We start from the raw sequence: 24361 nt of genomic DNA, 5'->3' as shown, positions 1-24361 counted from the left end.
AATTGCCAATTGCTCGCTCTCTGACGTAGGCAATCACATTATAATATGCTCTCTTAATTATTTAATGGCTTTCCGAACACTTTAAGCAAACAAACGAAATTAATAATACACGCAATTATCGCGATTTCATCGATATAAACGCCCTATCGTAACCAGCATCTGCAAAAGGTGGCCGTAAAACTCCTGTAAAACTGTCAAAACCAACGACTCATAAACTTCGCAACCAAAAAGCGGACGAAAGTAAATGCAAATAAATGATGCCGCTAATTAAATAATAATAAAAGGACGGAGCGTTTTTTTTTTCGAATAATATTCTTTTTTATTTGTTTTTTAAGAGTTTTTTTTTGCTTTTCAGTTTTTTCTTCTTGGTTTTCCTCGGTGTGGATGTGTGTTTGTGTGTGTGTGGGTGGAAATGCACCGCTTTGTTGACTTTGCTGTTGCATATATATGTACGTCTATATAATTTATTATACAGTTGAGGGCATGGCTTAATCTTAAATATTCGGCTTCGCTTCTCTCGCTCTTACAGCATAGTTTTCAACATACCAAAACAAAGTACACTTAACAAAAATTTCGTTAGATTCTATAATATATAAAGTTACACCAAAGGATAAGGTTTGATTTTCATTTTAGTTTTTTGTATAAGAAAATAGAAAAAGTAGACTAAAATGTAAGCGTATATCAAAAAACACAAAGAGGATTTTTTTTACACAATTTTCGTTTATTTTTGTTGTTGAAATAATTTCAAGTTTGTCGTTTAGCATTTAGTTTGCCTTTTTTTTTAATGTACATCAATTAATATATTACAATTTAGCATTTGTGGTATTTGATTATTATTGGTTTGTTTAAATTTTAAGATTTAGCTATATTCTTTTTTGTTTTCCATTCGATTTCCTTTTGCTTATATAGAAAGTACAGTACTAAGTAACTAAACTTCACGTGTTCATTAAAAATTACCGCCTAAAAATTAAAATTTATATTTTGTAAGTGTTGTTTATTTTTTTTTTCGCTTGTGGTTGTATTTTTAATGATTTTTCGCTTAGGAGGCCTATTAAAAAATCTACAATTGCATTTAAAGCTAAAAAATATGACTTAACTGTAAGTTTTTTATTTACAGATGTTTTGGGGTTTTCTCATATTTTACTTAATCCTTCCTTCATCTCGTATTTTCTTTACTTCGCCGCGCGTTAAATTCTACGTTTTTCTTTTTCTTTTCGTTTATAGATGTTTTAGAGTACAATCTACTGGCTATATATATATAATATATATAAACACGGCTTGCTTAAGAACCTAAACCCTATCTAGAACCCACCGAGTTCTCCTACCGCTGCCTTCATTTTCATTGAGCCTTCTTTACTTGATCTAAACGGCGACAAAGTGTTGAACGAAAAAGTATTTTGTGGACTTTTGGGCATGGAAACATTTACCTTGCTTATGGAGAGCAGCTGAGGAATTTGTTTTCTTTGCTTGTCTTTTTTGGTTTCTTTAACACTTGGGTCGCACTTTTAACTAGTTTCTCTGTTTTTTTTGTTTTCATTTAGTTTCATTTTTAGCATTTAGTTTTTAGGTTAAAACAACATCACTTGGTTTCACGTTTGATTTGAATTGCGTGTTTCTTTCGCTTTTTTACAAAGGAAATGTTTCGTTTACATTTTAATTTAGTTAATTTGATTTAATTTAAGCAAGTTTTTCAAACTTTAAAACAAACTAAAATGGTGGATGGCAGCCTCCCCATCTTCTCCACCTCCTCCACTCCCTGCTCCTATTTAAGCTGAAGTTTAACACAGATTAATGCACTGGTAAAAAAGATGATTTCTCAACCTCATCGACGGACCTCATCTTATTTCTATTCTTTAAAGATCTGCATACAGTCGAGCTTGTCTAACGTGGAACTCAAAATGGTTCATATTGTTTAAATATGTTTTAAATAATGTTTTTCGCCTATATTTTGTAACGGATTTAAAGAACTCTGTGAAATGCTATTAAGAAATTTTAAAAAACCTCAAAACACCGCAGAAATAAAATATTGAAAAATTTCAAAAATATTTTTATGACTTACGAAATATTCTAAAATTCTCACAGCTAGTTAAATTTTATGGAATCAAACCAACTGAGTTCGCGTTAGAGAAGTTCGACTGTACGATTCTAGGGCTGCTCCCGCTTGAAATGCGGCCACCCATTCGACGCCGAATCCTAGGAGGACTCATAGCCGAACCAGGCGGCCGACGAATGCTATTCGCCACCCGCTCCGCCCGCCCCGCCAAAGCTGTTGAAGTGCCGTACCGCTCCCGGTGCCGCCGCCGCTCCAAACTGCAGACTCAACTCGAAGAGGCGGCGGGCGTGGAGCTGCTGCTGCTGCTGCTGGTGGTGGTGGTGCTGCTGGTGATGGTGGTGCTGATAGTGGTGGTGCTGGTGCAGCGGATTCAGATTGAGATGGCCACCGAGCACCGAGGATGCGGATCCGGCCGGAGAGGCGGAGCTGGGCGGCTGGAGTGGCAGGCCACTGTTGCTGCCGGCACCCGGTGACAATTGGGAATTGCTGCTGGTGCCGCCGACGGTCTGCTGCTGCGAGTGCTGCAACTGATCGCTCGTGTGGAACAGGTGCGGATGGTGGGCGGGATTCAGGTGCGGATGCTGGTGCGGATGCGGATGCGGGTGGTGAGGATGCTGGTAGCGCATGGGATCCATGTACATGGCGGCTGCTGCAGCGGCTGCTATGCTGGATGCCTGCTGTTGTTGCTGTTGCTGCTGGTGGTGTTTAACTTGCTCCTCGTTGTTGTTGTTATTATTATTGTTATTGTTGGTGCTGCTATTGTTGTTGTTGTTATTATTATTATTGTTGTTAGCCTGATTGCCAGCGGAGGAGCTGCCCAGCGGACTCTGCGGCGACATCACCTGGCTGGTCATCGTAGCCGATGATCCCGCACTGGAGGATGGTGTATTCGGTGTGTGCTGCTGCTGATGTTGCTGCTGTTGCTGGTGTTGCTGCTGCTGCTGTTGCTGCTGGCTTAGACTATTGAGGGATGCAGGAGTGGACGCAGCTGCAGCTGAGTTCGACTCCTGGATTTCTGATTGCTAGTGGGCCGCCAACTGATGCGCCGCTACCGCCGAGGATTGCATATTCTGTGGGCTCAGCATGGGCGGACTGTGCGAGTGGGAGTGTGTGCCCATCGGACTGCCGTGCATATCGTGATGCGGATGATAGCCACCATGATGCATATGGCCCGGCGGCATGCCGTCCATCATGTCGCCGCCGAGCGTATTTGGTGGCGTCATGCGCTTCTCCTTCTGCCGCCGATTACAGAACCACACGCGCACCACCTCCTTCTCCAGCTGCAAGGAGTCGGCCAACGAGGTTATCTCCTGGGCGGATGGCTTCGGCTGCTTGTGGAAGTGCTGCTCCAGTGCCCCCTTCACGCTCACCTCGATGCTGGTGCGTTTCTTGCGCTTACGCCCCTGAGCGGCGATCTTGTCAATGGACGTGGGTGAGCCCGTTGTGGAGTCCGCCTCCTCCAGCCACTTCTGCAGCAGCGGCTTCAGCTTGCACATGTTCTTGAAGCTCAGCTGCAGTGCCTCGAATCTGCAGATGGTCGTCTGCGAGAACACATTGCCATAGAGAGTGCCCAGTGCCAGGCCCACATCGGCTTGGGTGAAGCCCAGCTTGATTCGGCGCTGCTTGAACTGCTTGGCAAAGGCCTCCAGATCATCGGACGTGGGAGTGTCCTCCTCGCCGCCGCTTATGGCATCCCGATCACCGCCGCCCATGTGATGGTGTATGTGCAGCTGTGGCGATTCCCCGCGCAGCGTATGATGCAGTGGCGCCACACTCTGATGATGGGCCGCTGCAACCGCATGGGCCGGATGATGGAGCATTCCGTTCATGGCATGATGGTACTGCAACGGTGAGCCGCCCGTGGGCGCATAGTGTCCCGCATGGGGGGCATGCCAGGCGGCATGGGGCGAGGCCATGCCCTGTTGGATGCGCGTCTGCTGCGAGAGATGCGACATCTCCTGCTTGACGGTATCGGCTGCCGAGGCAACGGCAGCGGCGGCGGGCAGATGGTGCGTATGATGGGTTTGCATCCACGGATCCGGATGGAGGGCACTCCATGAGCCCAACCCGGAACCGGAACCCAATCCAAGTCCGCCACCATTGCCCTGGCCATTGGGCGATGGCGACGAGGGCAACTGATGGTGGGCAGCTGCCGCGGCGGCAGCGTGATGATGATGATGGTGCTGCATGTACTTCATCTCACCGGCATCCGCCGCCGAGCGCGGCGACGAGGTGTGATATCCACCGCCTCCGAGGGCCATGTCCAGATCACCGCTCGGCGGCGTCATGTACGAAGTCGCGGCCATCCCCACCGCTCTGGGGCTGTTCAGGCCCTCCACGCTGGCGGGGTAGGGCTCCAAGTTGGGGCTCAGTTTAACGACTTTGTACACCGATCGATCGAAAGGAAGACCAGGGTCCCTATGCTCATTCCACTCGAACCGTGAGGCAACCGTCTTGACGTCTTTTACGGGCAACGTGGCAGGCGCAAAAATATTTTATTTCGCTTATTTTGTTTTTTCGTTTTTTGTTTTTGGGTTCGACGTTTTTGCGTTTGCTTTTTTGGGGACGTGGCCCTCGAGCGCGTTCAACAAGTTTATTTCAGCTTTGGGTTAAGTAAAAAATCCGACGGCAATTTGCTTGGGGTTTCACGTTTATTTAGCTTGACTAGCGTGTTGGGCTAACTGCGTTTTATTTGGTTATTTTTTTAGATTTTTATTTTCGAATTTCATTTAGCACTTCTAACACTTGGCACTTTTTGTGGCGATTTTTCGCAACGATTTAAATCATCGATAGAACTCAGTGGTCAGAACGCAGAACTCTGATATTCAGATACAGATTGAGATTTCGAATGTGTGTTTCTACTGGGTTGCTTGACCGATTCGATGCCGATTGAGATTTGAGATTGTGTGTTGTGAGATTTGAGCAGTCAAGACAGCCGAGAGCCCAGGGAAAATTCACGTGCAGACTCGTAGAGCTATCGAAGTGAACTAACGTCATGTCTCGCACCGCAGCTCTACGTTGAGCGCTCTCGACGCTCGGCGGTACGTCACACAGATACGATTACGCACACCGACGAGCGCAGTACGCACACACACCCCGGCGAGCGAAACCAGTTTGTCCGCTGGCCTTCCAGCGTTCCATGGGTGCGAGCAGCACCGCCATTGGTGCGGCAAGCGAGATAGACGCTCTACCGAGCAACTGGAAGGGAGACTTGCGCTCTATTGGGCTCGCCGTATTCCAGCGTTACGCCCCCAAAGCCAGCAAAAACAAAAAATATATGAGCTGAAAAAATAATACCAGAGCCGGCTCTGCGAAGTTCCCTCAATGCATTCCCATGCAGAGTGACATTTTTAATTGCCCAGTGCCCAGTGCGAGCGAGAGAGGGCGAGAGATGATACGAACGGCGACGGCGCATCTCTCGATTTCTTCGAGTCCCAGCTATCGGGAACACAGGGATTGCACGTAGTGCCATCTCCCAGTTGGAGCTTTTGCGTCCAGGACTTCTCTCTCCCGTTCGGGGAGCTTTGTTTCAGTTCCTTGCAGCTCCTTGGCCAGACAACTTTTCCCTTAGCTTTGTGAGTGTGTGTGTTTGTTTGGGAGGGGGGAAATCTGGAGTGGTTGCCATTGCGATTTGGAGAACATATTACTTCATAGAAAAGGAATTAAACAAATAAACAGTTCAAATATTTAACTATTTATCGTTGTGCTTTTAACAATACTATTGAAGGCAACCGTTTTTCTCGTTCGTTCAAAAGTGTGAATAGTAATAATACATAATCTTTATAGAACAAATAATATTTGATTATCATAAATCTGCACAATATAATTTTCGCTAAATTCTGTTAAAAATATATTTTATATAGACTGTGTCCCATTAAATATTTAATATGTGCGTGAAGTTTAATTAAATTAATGAAAGTAAATTCTATCAGTTTATTGATTATTTTGAAACAGTATTAAAATTTTTGCATGAAAAAGTAACCATATTATGGTTGAATATTTTTTCGTTTCTTTTTCATATGCATATAAGTTTCATTTGGCTGCCTACATAAAATATACCTTTCTTTTGCACCTTGATATCTTTCTTTTGCTCATTGTGTTTTGTGGCTGTGTTTTGACTGCTTTACAGTTAAATTATGTTTCACTGACAAAAGATATTGATTCACTTCATCCGTCAGTTTCATTGATTCTATGACCAGTTTGCGAAATTAATGCGAAACTAGCGATCCATTTGCATAGCTAAAGGAATTGCCATCGTTAAAGTTATCATTGGAATACTGACTTTTGTTTCTGGCTGTGCAGTTTTTAAAGTTTCTTGATTTAGTGGAGCGTTAGCAAACAATGGGAAGAATCGAATGAAAAGTATCCGTAAGAGTTTATGTTTCCTAAAACAATGAATGAATGAAACTCTGGACACAATCTCCTTTAAAGCCAATTGCCGTCAAATGTATATGTGTAACAATGCAGATATATAATAGCTTATTTAACCTAATTTGCCTTTCTAAAATAAAGACAAATTACTTAATATTTTCCCACTATTTCCCTTAAATATGTCAGCATATATTCAGAATTTTCCTACCTACAAAATATATTTGATTAATGCACAAAATGTTCAGAGCTACCCTATCATATATTTTCTCATTCAATAAATCCTGGAACACATAATATGCCCAAGAATCCCATAAACACCCACCACAGAATACTTAGCATAGTTGTAGACGACCCCTTTGCGGCAGGTCAAGAGCTCAATCAAAAAATTATGCAAACTAAGGTCATCCAGCCGAGCAGACGCAAGCCAGACAAGTTCGACCGTATTTGCATGAAATTTTTTTACGTTTTTTTTTCCATGACCATATCCTTTAGCCACGCACTTGGCATAATTAATAAGCCAAGCGTTTCCAACCCAAAAACCCCAGTGACAAAATAAAGTCACAGTCATTGTTGGTCCTTAGACAAAAATTTACATGATAATTAGGTGGCGGCGCTAAATAACAACAGCGAGTGAGTAAAAAACAAAAAAGAAACGCTGGTATTTAAATTTCAAATGTCGAAGCGAAGGAAGAAATCCTGTTTCTGCTGGCCATCCTCCCTCGGTGATTCTGTCACTTTTTTATGCTTTTCGTTTTTTGTCCATATGCTAAATGCGCACGCGCCGCGTTTTTGGTTTTTGTGGCCAGCAAAGGACTTGTTGCATAATTATGCGCCGCATGCGAGTAAATAAAAAACGATGCGATGGTAAAAAATGATCAGGAAAATATACATATATACAACTAAGCGTTGCGTTTATGAATGGAAGATATCTCGTGGCGGCCGCGTCCATGGCGCCGTTGATTTGGATGATAATGAGCTCGATTAGCATTTCGACTGCATTTTTATATGGCCATCTACCATCTACCCGTCTCCCTCTCCGGTCGGCTGTCTCTATCTCACACCTCGTTTTCGGGCCGCACTTGTTTATAATTATTAGCATAATTTTCTTTCTTATTTTGCATTAATTTGCCATCCCGACCGGCAAACGAGTGCGAGTGCGAGCGAGAGCCGAAAACCTCAATGTCTGCTTTGGTAATTAAAGTGCCATAATTTCCGAATCAAGACATATAGTATAAACTGGTCTGCTTTTGATCGCTTTGTTTATCGCGCAATACAATTAATGCACACTCACACACTCGATAAGTATGCGAATCTCTATATTTGTGGGGTAAATAAAACACGTCGACTAATTTGTGGCAAATGCAAAGTAATTTTATCGGTTTAAGCTGTATTTAATGCCATTGAACAGGATTTTCGGCATGAAAAGCATTATTTTATTGCATGTGCCACTCGGCGGAGTGGGTGTATCTTTAAGTGTTAGTCGTAACTCTAATTTAAATAAGGCAAATTAAAGCAAATTAATATAAAGATACAAACAAACAAAGAAGCTTTAGCTTGGGCACACGTTAAAGTGTTTTAAAATTAATATGTACAGAAAATCCAAAAGCCATCTAAGCATTTGAAACATGATTCCCTTTAACCATTAACAGATAATATGATCTTCTTTTTGAGCGTAACCTTTAAAACCCCAGATGATTTGATGATAGGTAACCCAAGGAGAATCGATTAAAACTCTCGCATTCAATTAATCCTTACCTTGTCCTACCTACATCATCTTCAATATAAATTTCATGCAAATAATCCCACCATCATCCTCCCAACCCTTTCCATCCTCCAACCTTCACCCCAACCCCATTTCCGGATCTATCTATTTTGCTCATTTGCAAACAAACGTTTCATTAGAGAGACACATCGAAGGCATCATCATCAGCTGCAATCCATTTGCGTAAAAAGAAGAAGCCTCGGACAACTCGTTACCATATGCCCAGCTCTCGATTATTTTTTGCGCGCCAAAAAAAAAGTGGAGAGACAAGCACTTAAGAAAACAACAGGATGGTGAGGAAGTCCTGAAGACGAGACCGCCGAAGAAGACAACCCTTGAGCAACCCTTTATTACGCTTTTCGGCAAGGTCAACTATCTATCCGTGTAGGCAAATTGCATATAGGCAAATCCGAATCTCCCGTGGATGCAACCCAACCATTTATCATTTTCTTTCTGTTCTCTTTTTTCGTGTGGGCCTCCTGCAATTTCAATTTTTACAATTTTGCATGCAGCGGCCGTTAAAAAAAAGTCTCTGGTATGCAATCAGGGCGCTTATCCTTTGGGTCTTCGGCCCGAATCCTTTCACTTTCGCTACCTACGAACCGAGACAAGCTGGCAGGGCGATTCGGAAGTAGAGTTTGCCAAAATTTCAGCACACACACGCACATCTTTGCTGTCATATGCAAATTAGCACGGCCAAAATAGAAAATTTCTACGTCCCGCCAAAAAACACAGACCAGCAGCAACCAAAAAAATAAAGTAAAAATGCGAACGGAGCACAAAATGGCAATTGTTGTCGAAAAGGGTAGAAGAACGACCCATCGCCCCGTTTTCGGTTTAAATGCATTTTTGGTGCGCCTCATTGGCTTTTGGCATTGAAGCCCGACGCCCAACTGTCAATGAGACCGCGCAAAGGGCAAATATGCAAATTAGTTAGCATTTTTTCCCTTTTATTTATTAACTAATTTATCTCTGCGGCGCTGTGACACGTCCCATAGGCAGAGCGAACCCGTCAGGGTCGTGAATTATTGGCGAACGACATAGAGGAGGTACGAAAAAGCGTTGCAACACCTGGACACAATTTTTTTTCCAACTTTTTTTTTTGCCTTTATGTGGGGTAAGCGTCGCTTTCAACGCTCGTTAAGTAGTTAAGTAGGTTATGATAAAGCCGATTGTAGAAGAATACTTCAAAATGTCCTTAAATCTACTGGGGTAAATTTAAGAGTATAACTATGAATGCGTATAAATGTTAACCTAAATGCAATTTTTTAGGTTCAAACATTTTATTTTTACCACCTTCAATATACCACCTTCAATATTACCCAATAATAATTGGGATTATTTCCTGTAATTAATTTAAAAGCCAAAACTTGCATCTGCTTAACTCACTTTCGAGATTTGAGTTTAATAGTTTGGATTATTCGGGAAAACTCCAGATAAAGAGAAAATCTAGAAAAATAAATAATTCATTAAGGCGTTAAATCTCCATAAACTTCACTTTTGTGTGCTGTCCTCTCACTTTCAATCGGATCGAAATGCAAAGCAAAGCACTCAGTCACTGAAAACCCAACCCAAGAATGATGGCTGGAAAATGGAAAATGTATGAAAATTAAAACTCTGTTCACACCCACCGAAGTGGCGACAGGAAATTCAACGAAATACATACAAGCCGGTCGGCAAAGGGAAAAACATATGTCAATAAAAATCTCTTTTCATGGAACATTTGCATAATGCAGTCAAAAGGGCAACGCGTTCTCCGACTCTTCCTTTTCCTGTGCCCAGGTGACTGGGACTTCAAACAGAGCCCAAACTTGCAAACTATGGCACAACTACGGCACGCATGTTGGTTGGTTTCCTTCGAAAAACAGAAAAACTGAAAAAAAAACGATTGCGTCAAACGATATCCATCGCATTTCAAGGGGTCGTGGCCTTTTAGGCCCAGGGGTGCATATCATTAGCGACAAAAACAGTGGCACACATTTTCCGACTGACACTTTTTTCCTGGCACACCAAATGCCTCCTGGCACATCAAAGGCCAATCAACTCGTCCAATTGTTTTTATGCCCCGAGTTCTTAGTGTTTTCGGTTCTTATAGGAAGCGGAAGTGAACCCTTCTAACCCCTGACTTAGCCTTTCCACGAACCATCTGCCCAAGGGGTGGGTTTTTCGACAGTCCGTGGTGAGTTTCCTCTGACCTTGTCATAAAAATTGCAAATTGGAAAGTTTCGCTCAACCAAATGCAAGATTTTTTTAACTTTATATTTTATAATATTTCCATTTTGTAAGATTTTTATAAAAAACTTCATATGTTTTACTTTTATGTTTTTAGTCTACCAAGTAGGTATTTAAATTATAAAAACATCACAACTTCATTATTACATAATTTCTGTTTTTATTTACAAGTCTGGTTAAATGAATTTTAATTGAACCATAAACGCCATTTTTATTGCGTAAGTCGCACGCGCCAAGCCGAACCGAATTGCGCAGAAATTGCAAATCGCCCATAAGGCATAAATGAAATTTTTATAATCGAAACGATTGCCAAAAAACGCCCAAAAGTTGCGCATGCGCCGAATATTGTGTTTTTGCCGCTGCCACCGAAATTGCTTATACTGTTACTGTTATTGTTATTAACTTTAGCTGACAGTGACAGGAGCGAAAAACTCAAAATAAAAAACTTTGTGCCGACAAAGACTTGACGCCCTGACGTGACATGGTCAACTTTTATATTTTTTTTGGTCGGGAGATGTGGTCAGGAGTTCTTTGATCTGCGGGCGGCTGACGGAGGTGGATATAGCACGTGCAGAAAGCCTCAGACGGCGATGGTATCTACTGAACCACTATCCTCCAGAGATGTGGCGAAAATCAAAAGACTTCGGACACAAACGCGTTTTCATTGAAACCGCTTTGAGCGCGATGCTTTACACCTGATAACCGACCAAAAAAGTAAGGCGAAATAAAACGCAAAAAATGGAGTAGTCTTTCCATTGAGACCGCCACAGGACTGTGATGTAATCAGACTCTCAACCCACCCCCCGCGCTCCTGCGATTTGCCGTACGTGATATTGTTAAAAGCTTTTAATTGAAGTCATCTTCTTGCTCAAAACAGGTAGCTGCCCCCAAAGAGTTGTCTTCTTCTGCTGCCATCGATGTCGAGCATTTTTATGATTAAACTAATTTTTCTTTCCCCCATATAGCAGGTGATGGTTCCCCGAGCTCTCCCGATATCCCGCCATTCCTGTGCGTCCCTCTAGCCAAGTTATTTTAATAAACTGCGCGACGTGCCGAGCATTCTGAAATGCGATCAGTTTCAATTTTATTATTGCCGCTGCTGCGGTTGCTTCTGCTTTTCAGCATTTCTGCTTTTAGATTATGTAGTTCCAGCACTTGTAAGTGTTGTTAGAAGCCAGCCCCGAAGAGGAGTGCCCCGGACACGGCTGACCAGGCCCAACGTGCTCATTTAACAGTAGCCAGCAAACGTTCACATTTCCCTGTTGTTTGTACCTCTTTGTATAATAATTTAAAGCGGCGTAAAAATATTTTAATGATAAGATATAATGGCCGTTCAGCTGGCGGAGGCGCTTCGCTTTTGGCCAAGTCAAACGAGGCGTTTAGAAGGGCCTTTTAAGTTTAAGACCGGCGCGGGTTAGGATTTTTAACTTTGTTTTGGCTAATAACATAATAAAAACCTTTCGAAACGATGCGATAGATTTGATTCGACAATTGTATAACATGATTTGAATTATTCATATTTCTTGCACACCTCACCACGGTGCACTAAAGTTATGAAAGTAAGTTACAGTTATTAGCATTAAAAATAGATTTTTTACCCGCTTCTCAAAGAATTAAAAATTGGAAAGTTTTATATTTTTGGTTCCTATCATGATTTATTTTTACTATTTTTCTTGTAAACTTCCTCTTTAAAAACACCATCTATTATGCCCCTTTTTAAAAAATGTTTGCAGTGATTGTAGGCAACCTGTACACGAAGCTTATTTATTTTCCAATCCTTACCCCCTGAAATAATTTATGCGCTGCAATGACACTTGCTCATGACCTTATCGACGTCGTCATCGTCATTGCAGTTGGGCCCGGACTTTGGCAACAACTTTGGCCAGCGGCATACATATTTTTTTGGTTTTTGTTTTTGCTGTGGCCAGAGCTAAGCGAAAAACCAATAACAACAATTAAGCACATATACACGACCATGCACAACAACAAAGAGCACAGTGTTGCCATGAATTGTATTGTTGCCATTTTTCTTTATGGTTTTATGCGTTTTGGCATAGAGTTCCAGCCAGAGTCGAAGGAGAGTTGGATATTGAGCAAATAAATCAATTTATTTCAATTATAATTATAGGCTCGAGTGCAGGCCGAAGCAGAGAGACTCCACTTCTCAATGCATCCTTCTGCAGTTTTTTTATTTTTTCGTTCGCCTGCGGGTAATGTTTTTTCCCCCCTCTTTTTTACTTGGAGCGCGCGTGGCCAACTGCTCATTACTTTTGTGGCAGCACACGCCCCGTTTTGGTTATTGAGGCGTAGTTTTGGCCAATTGTTGAAAAATGAAATGGTCTGGCACATAGTTATGCCCCAATATCGGATCGGCATCTCCCTCGCTTCTGGCTAGGCATTCGTATGTTACATGGAGATGTAAGAATTCCATTTTTGATTTTAATCAATAGAATCGCCGGTTATTTATACGCCAGCGCTACTTCACAACTTTATTTGAATGCCCCAGGGTTTGCTCTTTGAGCCCTCGATTCGGTGGGTTTTTTCCTTATTCGGCAAGGTTGCAAATTATATGCATTACGCATACGCAGCGGGGAAGTCCTCCTGCTTCCAACTGCAGTGGCTTACGTTTTGTAAATTAACTTATAAGTGAAGCTCAGAAAAACAGGCTGCACCGATGAGTGCGATAAGTCAGCGGAATTACCGATGGATTTAAACAACTTATTATAAGGTAGGCTCAAAAATGAATAAAAAAGAGTTTATAAACAAATATTTAAGGTTTAAAAACTATTTAAACTATTTAAATAAAACCACATTAATTCAAACATTATTTTATAATCATAATCAATAATCAAATATGTAACTATGTAACAAATAATTTAAAATCATATATGTATCTAGCCCTTACCTTCTGACATTCAGTAACCTTTAAGAAAAAGTCAAAGGCAATCTGGAATCTTAATCTGGAAACTGTACTGCACCTGCTATCCGCCAGTTGTCAACGCCAGTAGCTCGGGACCCAGTCTTCAGAAATAGTTGTGGCCGTTCCATATCTAAATATACAAACGTATAGATACCGGCTGCGATGCCTTGCCAACCTGTCTCACATTTCAAAATACATAATTAAGTATGCACAGCGAGTTTGTTAGATAAAAATCTTAAAAACCCTTAAAAAGCTTTAAGCGCCTAAGACACACACACTGGAAATTATTCACTTGTATGGGGCGGGCAAAAGAGACAAACCGAGGAGGCAATACTTGATGGATAACTTGATAGGTATCAGAAGAGTTTTTCTCTATCTGTTGGCGACTTTTTGGTCTTTTTTTCGTATCAGAGCACAAAACAAGCTAGAAATACAACAACTATCACGTATGCGATGTATGATACGAAAACACTTTGGCGACAATCATGGGAACGATTTTTTTTGGATTTGTGTGCGTCGCTAGCTGCGACCATTAAAATGACCAAACCCAAAGAAGAGGTTAGACCGATAACGAGCGAAAGCTAAAAAGGCAGTTAAGACGGTCTGGCACCTGATGGTCGTTTTAGCCGATTTGTAACAGAAAGCTTTCACATGTGTCTCCAAAAAAAAACTGAAAACCAAACCCAGCCGATGCCCGGCGACTAATCAACGACTGAAATCGATAAAGTTTCCCAATGCTAGAGAGACACTGAAGAAACTTAATTAAAAGGTCTCTGTTAATGCTGTTAATTTGAAAATATTGTCGAAGGAAACGACCTGACATACCAGCACACAGTCACACACACTAGATGAGGCTCTCGAAATCAGACAAAAGATGCTACGTTATAAAATCGTAGAAGAAACGCCATAAAAAACGGCAGCCAACAGCATCAACTAATTTTATAGCCCCCGCATTTTGTGTCTGCGTTGACAGACATCTCGGCGGGATCGTATCCCCTCCGGTTTACCACCTGGTTAATCAGGCCCCAAACGCAGTTGATCAACAATTTCAGCCTGATGACAAACAAGTTCGTTGCCCAACGCATTTGCTCTAAATATTCGGCTAGCAGCAGCACAAACACCAAAAACCTTTTTCAATAACAAGTTCGTTGCCTAAGTCTTTTGCTTTAATTTTTACTCGTGTTCAGTCAAATGAAGCAGAATATTTTTAAATATACTTCTCTGTTTTTCTCAGCTAATTTTATAAGTGTCTAAAGAAAAGCTACGTTACTTTTTTTAGTAAAATAAACAATTTTAATGAATTATATTTATAATATAGTTTTGGGACATTTATTTGGATAATTTCTTGGTAAGTACTTAAAAGACAAAATTTATTTAAAGTAAATATTAAATAGCTACCCGTCAAATGTGAGTAGCTCATGTTTTTTTCTTTCCCACTTCAATTAAAGCCTAAATATATGAGAGCGACCACCGCTCTGCAAATGCACCCATCGCATACAAATGACGCCCATTTGGCCTTAACCAAAACGAAAATTTCACTGAATTTTCAATGCGACAACCGATTTCCTCAATCAAAACGAAGGCATTGAAAATTAAGTCCCCCGCCCACGACTGCCTCCCCTTAATAATGTTAATAATCGGGCATATAGACGAAGTTAAAGAGTTGCAACGAACAACGACGAAAATGCACCGTGATGCAGGTGGTTTTGGGGCGGGTGAACGGATGGGTGTAAGTGGATGGGGCCAATTGCGATTGCTGCGTGGCCTCCGTTTCATTTTTATATATATGTGTATGCATAAATATATGTGTGTACACAATTTTTGTTGGTACGCCCGAATGGCGTTGCACGCACACATGAAGAGATGGATACACACGCACTAGCAATGTAACTTCAACCTTCAATTGTTGTTGGCGGTTGTCACGAAACGTTATTCGTGCGGCGGCCATGCGAGTTCACTGCCTCCCCGCACTGCGCGTGTGTGAGTAGCTTTTGGTGCTTTTCACATACAGTGAAGCCTCGGAAGGGAAACCAATAGATTGGATGTTAGCTACGTTAGCTCAGAAACTTATAGTTTACACAACGATTAAAATGTAGTTTACATTTAATTGTTCTACAACTATTTTGGAACCTAATTGGGGAGCATACAAGCTCCCACTAGTCAGAAATTTAATGTTATAAGGCTTCCTAATTTGTCCACATAAACGTCTAAATAAAAAGTTCCTTCTTCTTCGCATTGACTGTACATAACCACATTGTATAATGTTGTTGGCCATTTGCCGTTCGCTTTGTTTTTATTGCTCTTCGCCGCATTCGTGGCTATAACAAATAACAACAGCAACAATCACAGTGGGCTCCTCACCATGGCGGCCATTTTAACATGGCTTAGAGTACAGTTTGCACCTGCAGCTAAGGCGGGACGGACTGAAAAAACAAAATATCGTTAACTGCTCAAAAGTTTTACGACAGAGAATCTATTGTTGAGTACTGCACGTGATTGAATCGAATCGGAGAAGGAAAACCACAAGCAAAAACACTAGAAAAAATGTGTTGGTTTTTTCGGGGGCAAATTAGAAAATCCGCTCACGATCAAAGCCAACTACAAGAACACATCCAGCAACAAGCTAACAAGCACAACTGGGCGAATCGCAGAATTGTAGTAAAAATTTCCAAGCCTCGGGCCTGCTAATTGGCCAAGTCAATAATAACAATAAATATATTGATTTTTCTTTATTTTTTTGGCAATTTGTCGGCTGTCAACACTCAATCATATCAGCAAATATTTATGGTCGGCTCTTTTTATATCGCAACTTTTGAACAATAAATACTTTGCATTCCTTTTAATTTGTTCAACTTCTTGTAATGCTTGCCAACTTAAAATATAGTAATTAACAGGAGGTAAACTAAAAAAAGAGAGAAGCTTCCATTGCTGTTTAATTGCCAAGGCACATGCAAGTGTAGGAGGAGGGGGAGTGGACTCATCACGATGAGAAAACCCATCAACTTGGCTAGCTGACATGCAATTATAATTTCTTTATATATATTTTTGTATTTGTGTGGATTAATCCAAAACAATGCGGGGCTCACACAATAAATTCATTAGTTATTGTCTAATTGGCGCATATAACGAAGGCTATTTCGAATGCACAGGGGGATTTACGTTTGGGGTGTCTGCTGTTATATACATAAAGCAAGTTGAAGGAACTTTCGATAACAGATTAAGGCACTTTTTTCCTTTACTCTAGTATATTTTACTTGATTTTGTGAATGTTACCCACATAATTGATTCATTACTTCCTTTAGTGATCCGTTTTTTGTTGGTTTGATTTCATGACAATAACCCACACACGGCAATTAATTTGGGGAGAGCTTGTTGCCATTTTACGATCGTCATTAAACCCAGAGAGGCTTCCTCTATAAGTCGCTGTATTCCCGCCCTAATCCAACAACAAAATTTAACGACTGCCATCAAACTCCCAACATTTGACGCTGATTCTGTGATTAAACCCAAATCAGGAATTTAACATCAGGCTGATAAAGAAATAAGCCGGTGGTTAGTCGGCAGTCGAAAGGCTTATCGCAGAAGATTGCACTTAGATAAGATTTAACTGCCAGTCCCATTTTCCGCTCTTTTAAAGTGTTAATATCCTGCCTAATGTGCGAAAAGAGTGAAAACATTGTACGTTGAAATTTAGCGAAATTCACCGATAAATATTCATGAACTTATGTGTTGTTTTCATGAACAAATCTCGCGTTTGGTTGAAAAGAGTTCTTATGATCATCTTCCTTCTGTGGCGTTGGCATTGGGCGTGACTCGCTTAGAAGTCAATTAAAAAGCGGAAGTTTTTGTGTTTCATTTGCGATAGCAAATGTCCACGCCCTTGACAGACATTCCAGCTGCATAAATCAGAGCTCCGCCATCCAAGCTGGCTAATAACAGCAATTGTTGTCAATTTGCCACAAAAGCAGGCGCGAAAAATGCAGACATAATTCCGTTGTTGCTGTCGTTAAGTTTCGAACACACCCTGACAATTGGCTGAATTTAAATTGTTTATAAAAATAGAATATGTCCCAAAACACGCGTCACACACTCACACTCGCGCGCACAGCCGAAAAATGCAGCTCACCCTGGCTGGCAAGTTCGTGCCTTAAGTCTTTCGTTTTGGCAACGGTGACAATGAAAGCCTAGGATAGCCGCCTGCATTTTCTGTTCCGTCGCTGTCTCGCCACGAGCATGCAAAATGCCATTAACAATTTGCGCACATAATGCCAAGGCAGCCACACAACAAAAAAAAACTGTTCCACGCACAACTCAAAAGACCAAAAATAAAGCTGCAAAAAAAACTGTCTACAAGAGTTTTGAATTTATTTATGTCAGCAATTATTTTATTTATATTGTCATTGCACACATGCACACACTGTCGCTTTACATTGTCCGCTTCGCCATTCTGATTTCACAGTCAAAATATGTTTGCAACTCATGATGTGCTACCAGTTTTCAGCGTTTATGCCGCTTCTGCTGGTGCGGTTGCCTGCTGGGCTACTGGTTTTCTGGCGACTGCCGTTGGGGCAGATGCAGAAACACACGTTTTCTTTCAGATCTAGATATTAAAACTTTTATTATAATATTTAGAAAAGCCTAATTCCGACATTAAATAATTGAAACTTTTGTTGACGCCTCCAAAGAACTTATTCAAAAGAAAGTCAGAGACGTCAGCGAAAACAACGCCGCACCAAATAATACCGATTCTCCACCGTCACCTCTTTTGGCAGCCTCAATTCCTGGGACAAAAGCAAACAGCAGTAGCCCCCAGTACACGGCAGTCCGTCAATTGTTGGCGACAAATAAATTTTTGAAGCGAAACACCAAAATATAAAAAAAAACACACAAGACCAAACTAAAACGCAACCACAAAAATCGCATTTCAAATTCAAAACGCGATTTTTGCCGAGGTTAAACTATTTTATCATTGTCACAAACGGAATTTTTCACCAGCGATCGGATCGTTTTGGACGCCTGTTCCTCGCCCTTGCTGCCACGCCCACCGACGACCCTCTTTCACCGCAGCCCCCATTTCAGCCAGTGCGTGCGAAAACGCAGCTAAAAAATTGAGCAAAAAAAAAAAACACACACTGATTGTACGTTTTAGGGCGTTTTCTGGCCACGGTTTTCATTCTTTTCTTGGCCCTCTTTTATTTTCCTTATGGCCTCCTCATAAGTTTTGCGTACGCATCAGGGCGGCCTCGGGGGGCTGAACTTGGTTTATATCTCTTCATTTGAGCGGACCGGCCAGTTATTTATTGTATTTTATGTGCTTGCTGTTGTTGCTGTTTAATTGAAGGCCAAGAGCTGCCGCATTGCTGCATGCATGGCAAACATGTCCTGGTTGCTGCTTTTGCTGCGGTTGCTACTGCAGTTGCTGCTGCGATTGCTGCTGCGTAGCTGTTGTCGCTCCTCCGCAGCTGATGGCCACTGGCCAGACATGCCCTTATTTGCGCTGCCAGCCAAAACGTCCAGTGCATAAATTATATATGCCAACAGCACCAATTTTTCGCTAAATACCCTTGATATTTGGTTACGGCTGGCTGCATTGTTTCTTTCCGAGATCGATTTGGAGCTCTGAATGACAATTTTATACAACACATTAAATATTTAATTTAAAAATGTACCTCAAACTTTAAAATAGATTTTCAATTAAGTTTTCAAATGTGAAAAAAATAGTTCTCCGTTTGTGCCTGTATTTAAATTCTAAAATTCCCAAACGGTTACTCCCAAAATGAATGCTTTTACGGAAGCAGATAAGTCAGATTTTTACATATTGCCCTTCAAAACTGAATTCAATTCTCATACTACCTGCAAAGGATTGTATGTTTAATAAATGCGATCTTTATTCAGCGAATCTGTTTCACTGGCAGCAATATCAAAATCGACGACAAGGGCATTCCTTCTTCGGTACCTTGATGAAAACCTTCTCCCACCGCCGACGACGCAACTCGATTTTCATTTTGGCATTGCCTGTTTTTGATTTGGGACTGACTGACTGACAGTTTCTGTTGTTTTCTGATGTATGTAAGCGCGGTACAGAAACAATTTGGTTTTTACATATTTTATATTTGTATGTATATACGAGTGCTCCTCAACGGTGAAAAGGAGGACTTGCGCAACTTGGGTCGAACCACTTAGAATATTGTAGCAATTGTATTTGACATCCATAAAACATGCGATCGATTGGCCTCTTTAGGCGGGTAGCTCGCAGATCATGCAAATCGCTTGGGTCGAGATCAATTATAAATGCAACAGCCGCCGATGATAAACATAACTCGGACGCGGCGGTGCCAAATACAGTGGAGATCCCCAAAGACAGACACACACCGGAGCGGGGTATAGTCGATAAGAATCTTGGGTCTGGCCCAGAGCGTTTATATAAGCAGCCAGCCAGCATCCGTAGAACGCGATCGAAGTGACAGACATCGATCAACGAGGCGACCAGCGACATTAACGCTGCATAAATTGCCATAAATTACATCAAACAGACTGTGCGAGTTGAGATAGAAACCGAAACCAAAACCAAAAATTAAACCCCAACCCAATCCCGCACTCAGATCCAATCCCAAATCCCAGGACCGAAACTCCACGCATTGTGTGGGTATGATCGTAACAGAGATATGCGCTCTGCTGTTTTGTAATGCGATAAAACCCGAAAAAGTCAGCATTTAAACCAAAAATAGGTTTTTTTCGTTACTCCGGCTGATGGAACACCCCAAAGACAGATCCAACACATCGGGCACATCCCAGAGCGCTAACCAGATACGCATCATCGTTTGGCTAAATGCTTACCCAGTTTGGGCTTATCCTAGCCCCCCTCCAAGTACCCCTTTTCTCTCCCCAGAAAAAAACGTAGATCGATATGTTAAAAATCGCGATTAAATGCGTCGAGCTGAGACATTGTGAAAAAAACTTTGATTGACACGACCTTTGTGCTGCAATTGGATTGTAGAAGAGACACGCCGAGTGACAAAGGTACTGGTGGGAGTTCTCAAATGGCTATTGTAAGGAGAACGATCCTTAAGGATGATGGCAGGATACGATGGAATGTTACTTGGGTTAATGAACTTACCACCTGCAAAAGCGCACAAGATTTCGATCTCATGACATCCTTCAATGTTATAATGTATCGCCAAAAAACCCCAATGTTTGACCATTGAATTTGTTTCTATAACCAAATCTAAGCATAGCCCAAAATGGAATAATCGCATCATAAACGCTTCATAAACATGTGCAGATATTTGAATTGTAATGCAAATGACACAAGGCACAGCTCGCAGTGCGGAAAATCAAAATCAAGTCGAGAAACAAAAGCGGACTTGGCAGGCAACAGGCATAAAAGTCGTGATACTAACAAATTTCATTAATGTACAACAGCGGCAACAAGTTGCGGCAGGCAGGCAGGCAAACTCGCTCGATGATCCGATCCTCAACCGAATTGGAAGCCCCATCTTCATCCGCATCCACGGCCACATCCCCAAACTGCGAAATCTGCAGGCGATTCCATCCATTCATAAAACGAAGCGCACTCAGCTCCGCAGACAGACAACAAACACTAAGCGCATTGCATGATTTTGCATAATTTTATGCAAATTTACGCTGCGAGACGATCGGCGGTGCGCAGCCCCCTCCCCCTCCATTTTTTTGCAGTTTTTTAACATTTTTAGCGGGCGTTGGGGCGTGGCAATCGCCATGTCTACGACAACATGATATATGCCACATGATGTGGCCCACGATGCGGCGAACAGTAGCAATTGCTTTTGTTGTACAAGGACACGATTATGGAACGTCCAGGATACGAATTCAGTGGGCTTTTATATTCTTTAAAAAGCTACGATCTTCACACAATTTATGCAAAGTGCAAAACGTGGCAGCCAAAAGTAGATTTCTGCATTTTTCTTTTGTCTTCCTTCAGTGTTTTGTTTTCTTTTTATAAATTTTTTTTTGGCCAAAAAGCATGGAAAAAATCACTGACCGTTCTGTTTCAAGGCAAGTCGAATCTTAGAGTTGACAATGAAATTCAATTTATGGCTTTATAAATATTGTTTAAAGCATAACCACTAACGGAAGTGTACTTTTGCTGGGGCAGCAGTAGGTTTTAAGTTCTCGGTAAAAGAAGCCAGCAACCCCCACACAAAAATTTAAACCAAGTGCACAGTGGAGCTATAGTTAATGTAATAATACATCTAATGCTCTATTAATGTTGTTAAATAATCAAATCCATTTTTAATAGAGGTTTAGTTTCTAAAAGACATAGCAAATAAATGCTGATATCACGAAATAAAATTTAATATTGAGTTGAGATATTTATTCCTTAAAGCACCACTGTACATAATGGAGGATCCCTCGTTGTCTGTTCCTGCGAATTGGGCCTCCGGTGGCTCAGTGGTGCCATGGCGGTGCTGTGGTGGTGCAGTGGTTGTGTGGAGGCCGCCCGTCATCCAACGTCAAGTTGGAGCGATGGACGGACGAGGACGAAGAGGGAGGACGAGCTGCCTTCTGGCTCTAATCAGATTCAGATGTCGTCGAAAAATGCGCGACGCGCTGGCCATTTTAGCCAGCATCGCGTAACACGGTAGTTGGGCCAACTTAGGGCTCCTCGGCTGCCCTCCGTTTCTGTTTCAGTTTCTGATTCTGATTCCAGTGGCATGCAGCTGAAGCTGAAGCTTGAGCTGAAGAAGAATGACGAAGTCATAGCCGAGATGCGTCAATTTTAGATTCAACAAAAATGATTGCAATGCATGTTGGGCCCGGATTCCGTCCTGGATGGATTCAGGATTGAGGAGACGAGCTGAGACGAGACGAGCAACCAGTTTGGTGGCACAGACCGACCGTCTGTCAGGGGCAACTTGTGAAATGCCAATTTATTCGTTAGCAAATATTGCATCTGATAGAACGGACCTCGAATGAAGGCTGGCTGGCTTTGGCTCTGGTTGTGGTTCTGGGTCTGGGTCTGGGTCTTACTGGCTCTTTTCGGGCCTGAACCCGAACCCCAGACCTCTGATTTCGAGTTCGAGTGGCACTGCAACATATGCAGACATGACTGCCAGGATCTCGGGACTCTCGGGTCTTCTTGGCTACTGAATCATGTGTAAAAATCTTAAGTGCAAACAATTGTACGCGTTTATCGTGTCTCTGGGGCGACGACCACCATTGAAGCTCCATCGGAATCGGAGCTAGCCCCATCGGAAAACACAGGAGTCGAACAGAAAGGGCAGTGGAGTTGGTCTTTTTGGGCTGGCAGCGGAAGAGCCCAGGAAGAGATTCTGTTTAATTAAGCTTGCTGATTCTTTAGGCGGTTTTTGTTCTCTCGTTGTTTTTATTTTATTTTTTTTTTTTTGAGTAAAAATTGGTTTAAGCATTTTTTGGAAAGCCCTTAAGGTAGTACATCGATCCGATCGATCGGCTCAGTTTTGCCAAAAATATCCATCAAATTGATCAATGCTCATAAATCAAATGCGGATGCCATGGCGAGTATTATAAAAGTTTGACTCGCTTTTACTGGAAATTGCCCGCAAGAGGGCCTGGCTGTCTGAAATTAGTTTTGCCCTTGCCTTTTTTCGTTTGCCTGATGCGTCCGTTATGACGACGCACGCTGACCCAATAATTACGACCCCCTCCTCGATCCACACCTAACCAGCTATCCATCGGTCCATTTCGGCATCCATCCATCCGACCATCATCCATCCATCCATCCTCCCGAGAAATTGAGAGTGAAACTCAAGCGCAGACATTCTATGCGATACATTTATGTTGGTATTTTCGGAAAGCCCGCGGCGAGTTGAACATTTTTGCTTATCAGTTAGATACAGCCTTAGGTTTTCCATGTTACCGGATACTCTGCAAACAGCTTTGGGGGATTTGCATTTTATCGAGATATATAACATAAAAATCTAAATAAAAATGTATTGTATTTAATTCTACACATCAGTTCAATAAGCTAAGCCAAATATCTAAGTGACTTTATTATTAAATATTTTATGATCATTAGAAATAAATCCATATATTTGTGGCAATAAACAAATAAATCACAGTTTGTGTACTATATTATCTCTTTCTAAGAGTATAAAACCTGTTACTTTTTTACCTTTTACTCTTAACTAATGTTCCAAATGACTGGCTAAAATATAATTTTGTGATTGCTGGCTATATAGCACGCGTCACACACGCAGCTAAAATTATAAAGCCGCTTAAAGTGGTTGCGTTATATTGGAAGATTTTGGGAGAAGTTTGGACCGCGGGCGAATGTCACACCACGCGATAAGCAGGGGGTTTCGTAGAGTCTAGACGTCTTCTAGAGGCTGGGATTAGAGATTGGTATTAGGAATTTGGTGTTTTGGCGTTTTGGATTTTTCGATGTCTGATTTCGGTTTCAGCCTGACCGGGCTAATCAATTTTAAATGTGTTTTTGCGTGTCAATCGCTTGTTTGCGTGCGCGACTTTTATTGATATGCTTTTTGGTCTTTTGATTGTTGTTGCCAAGGCATTTTGGTTAATAATTATTGCCTGACTTGACTTGACTTGCCTTGAAGTCACTCCTCCATCTCCTCGCTGATAGTTTCTCGGTTTCTCGATTGTTTTTATGAGTGAAATTCATTTGATTTATTGCACAAATTATGGAGACAGCGAGCTGGCTAGCTGGCCAGGTCTATTGGCCATTATGCAAGACAACAACCTGAAGCGGTGGCAAGCGACAACTATAACTATGTATAACCACGATGAGCTGGAGCTGCCTTTACACTCGTCTCTGTCTCTTTGGCGCATTTTTACAAATTTGGCACGCCTGCCCATAAAAATTGGTTCGAATAAAAAAGTGTGAAACTGCAAATGGCGTCGCCTTGGTTAGACGAGTTCTTGACTCGATTTGGCATACCAACGATTAGCATAGTTTGCTGTCCAGCCAGATAGATATATGAATATACACTCTACTCTATACCAGCTACTACATTGTATCTAACGATAGATATATCAACTGCAA

The 24361-nt window shown here is 41.8% G+C and overlaps 1 protein-coding gene and 1 long non-coding RNA gene across 3 annotated transcripts; one reads left to right on the top strand and one right to left on the bottom strand.

Moving 5' to 3' along the window:
* Positions 1 to 456: 456 nt before the first annotated feature.
* Positions 457 to 5043, bottom strand: LOC6611059 (POU domain protein CF1A). Its single transcript, XM_032718652.1, has one exon. It carries the CDS (start codon positions 4357 to 4359, stop codon positions 3076 to 3078), a length of 1284 nt encoding a protein of 427 aa, XP_032574543.1. The 5' UTR covers positions 4360 to 5043; the 3' UTR covers positions 457 to 3075.
* Positions 5044 to 5437: 394 nt separating this feature from the next.
* LOC116801171 lies at positions 5438 to 11887 on the top strand. 2 transcript variants are annotated; one of them, XR_004361805.1, is made up of 3 exons: positions 5438 to 5628; positions 8327 to 8479; positions 11384 to 11887. It is a non-coding gene; the product is annotated as an uncharacterized LOC116801171 (long non-coding RNA). The 2 variants fall into 2 exon arrangements; XR_004361804.1 differs by lacking the exon at positions 5438 to 5628 and having other exon boundaries at positions 5948 to 8479.
* The last annotated feature ends 12474 nt before the right edge of the window (positions 11888 to 24361 follow it).

Source organism: Drosophila sechellia, chromosome 3L, assembly GCF_004382195.2.
Source record: "Drosophila sechellia strain sech25 chromosome 3L, ASM438219v1, whole genome shotgun sequence".
NCBI lineage: Eukaryota > Metazoa > Arthropoda > Insecta > Diptera > Drosophilidae > Drosophila > Drosophila sechellia.
Note: the sequence above shows the minus strand (reverse complement) of the source record. Positions and strands in the feature narration are given on the sequence as shown.

Coding starts and splice junctions, on each gene's coding strand:
- LOC6611059 (XM_032718652.1), bottom strand. CDS start 4,359: ATGGCCGCGACTTCGTACATGACGCCGCCGAGCGGTGATCTGGACATG.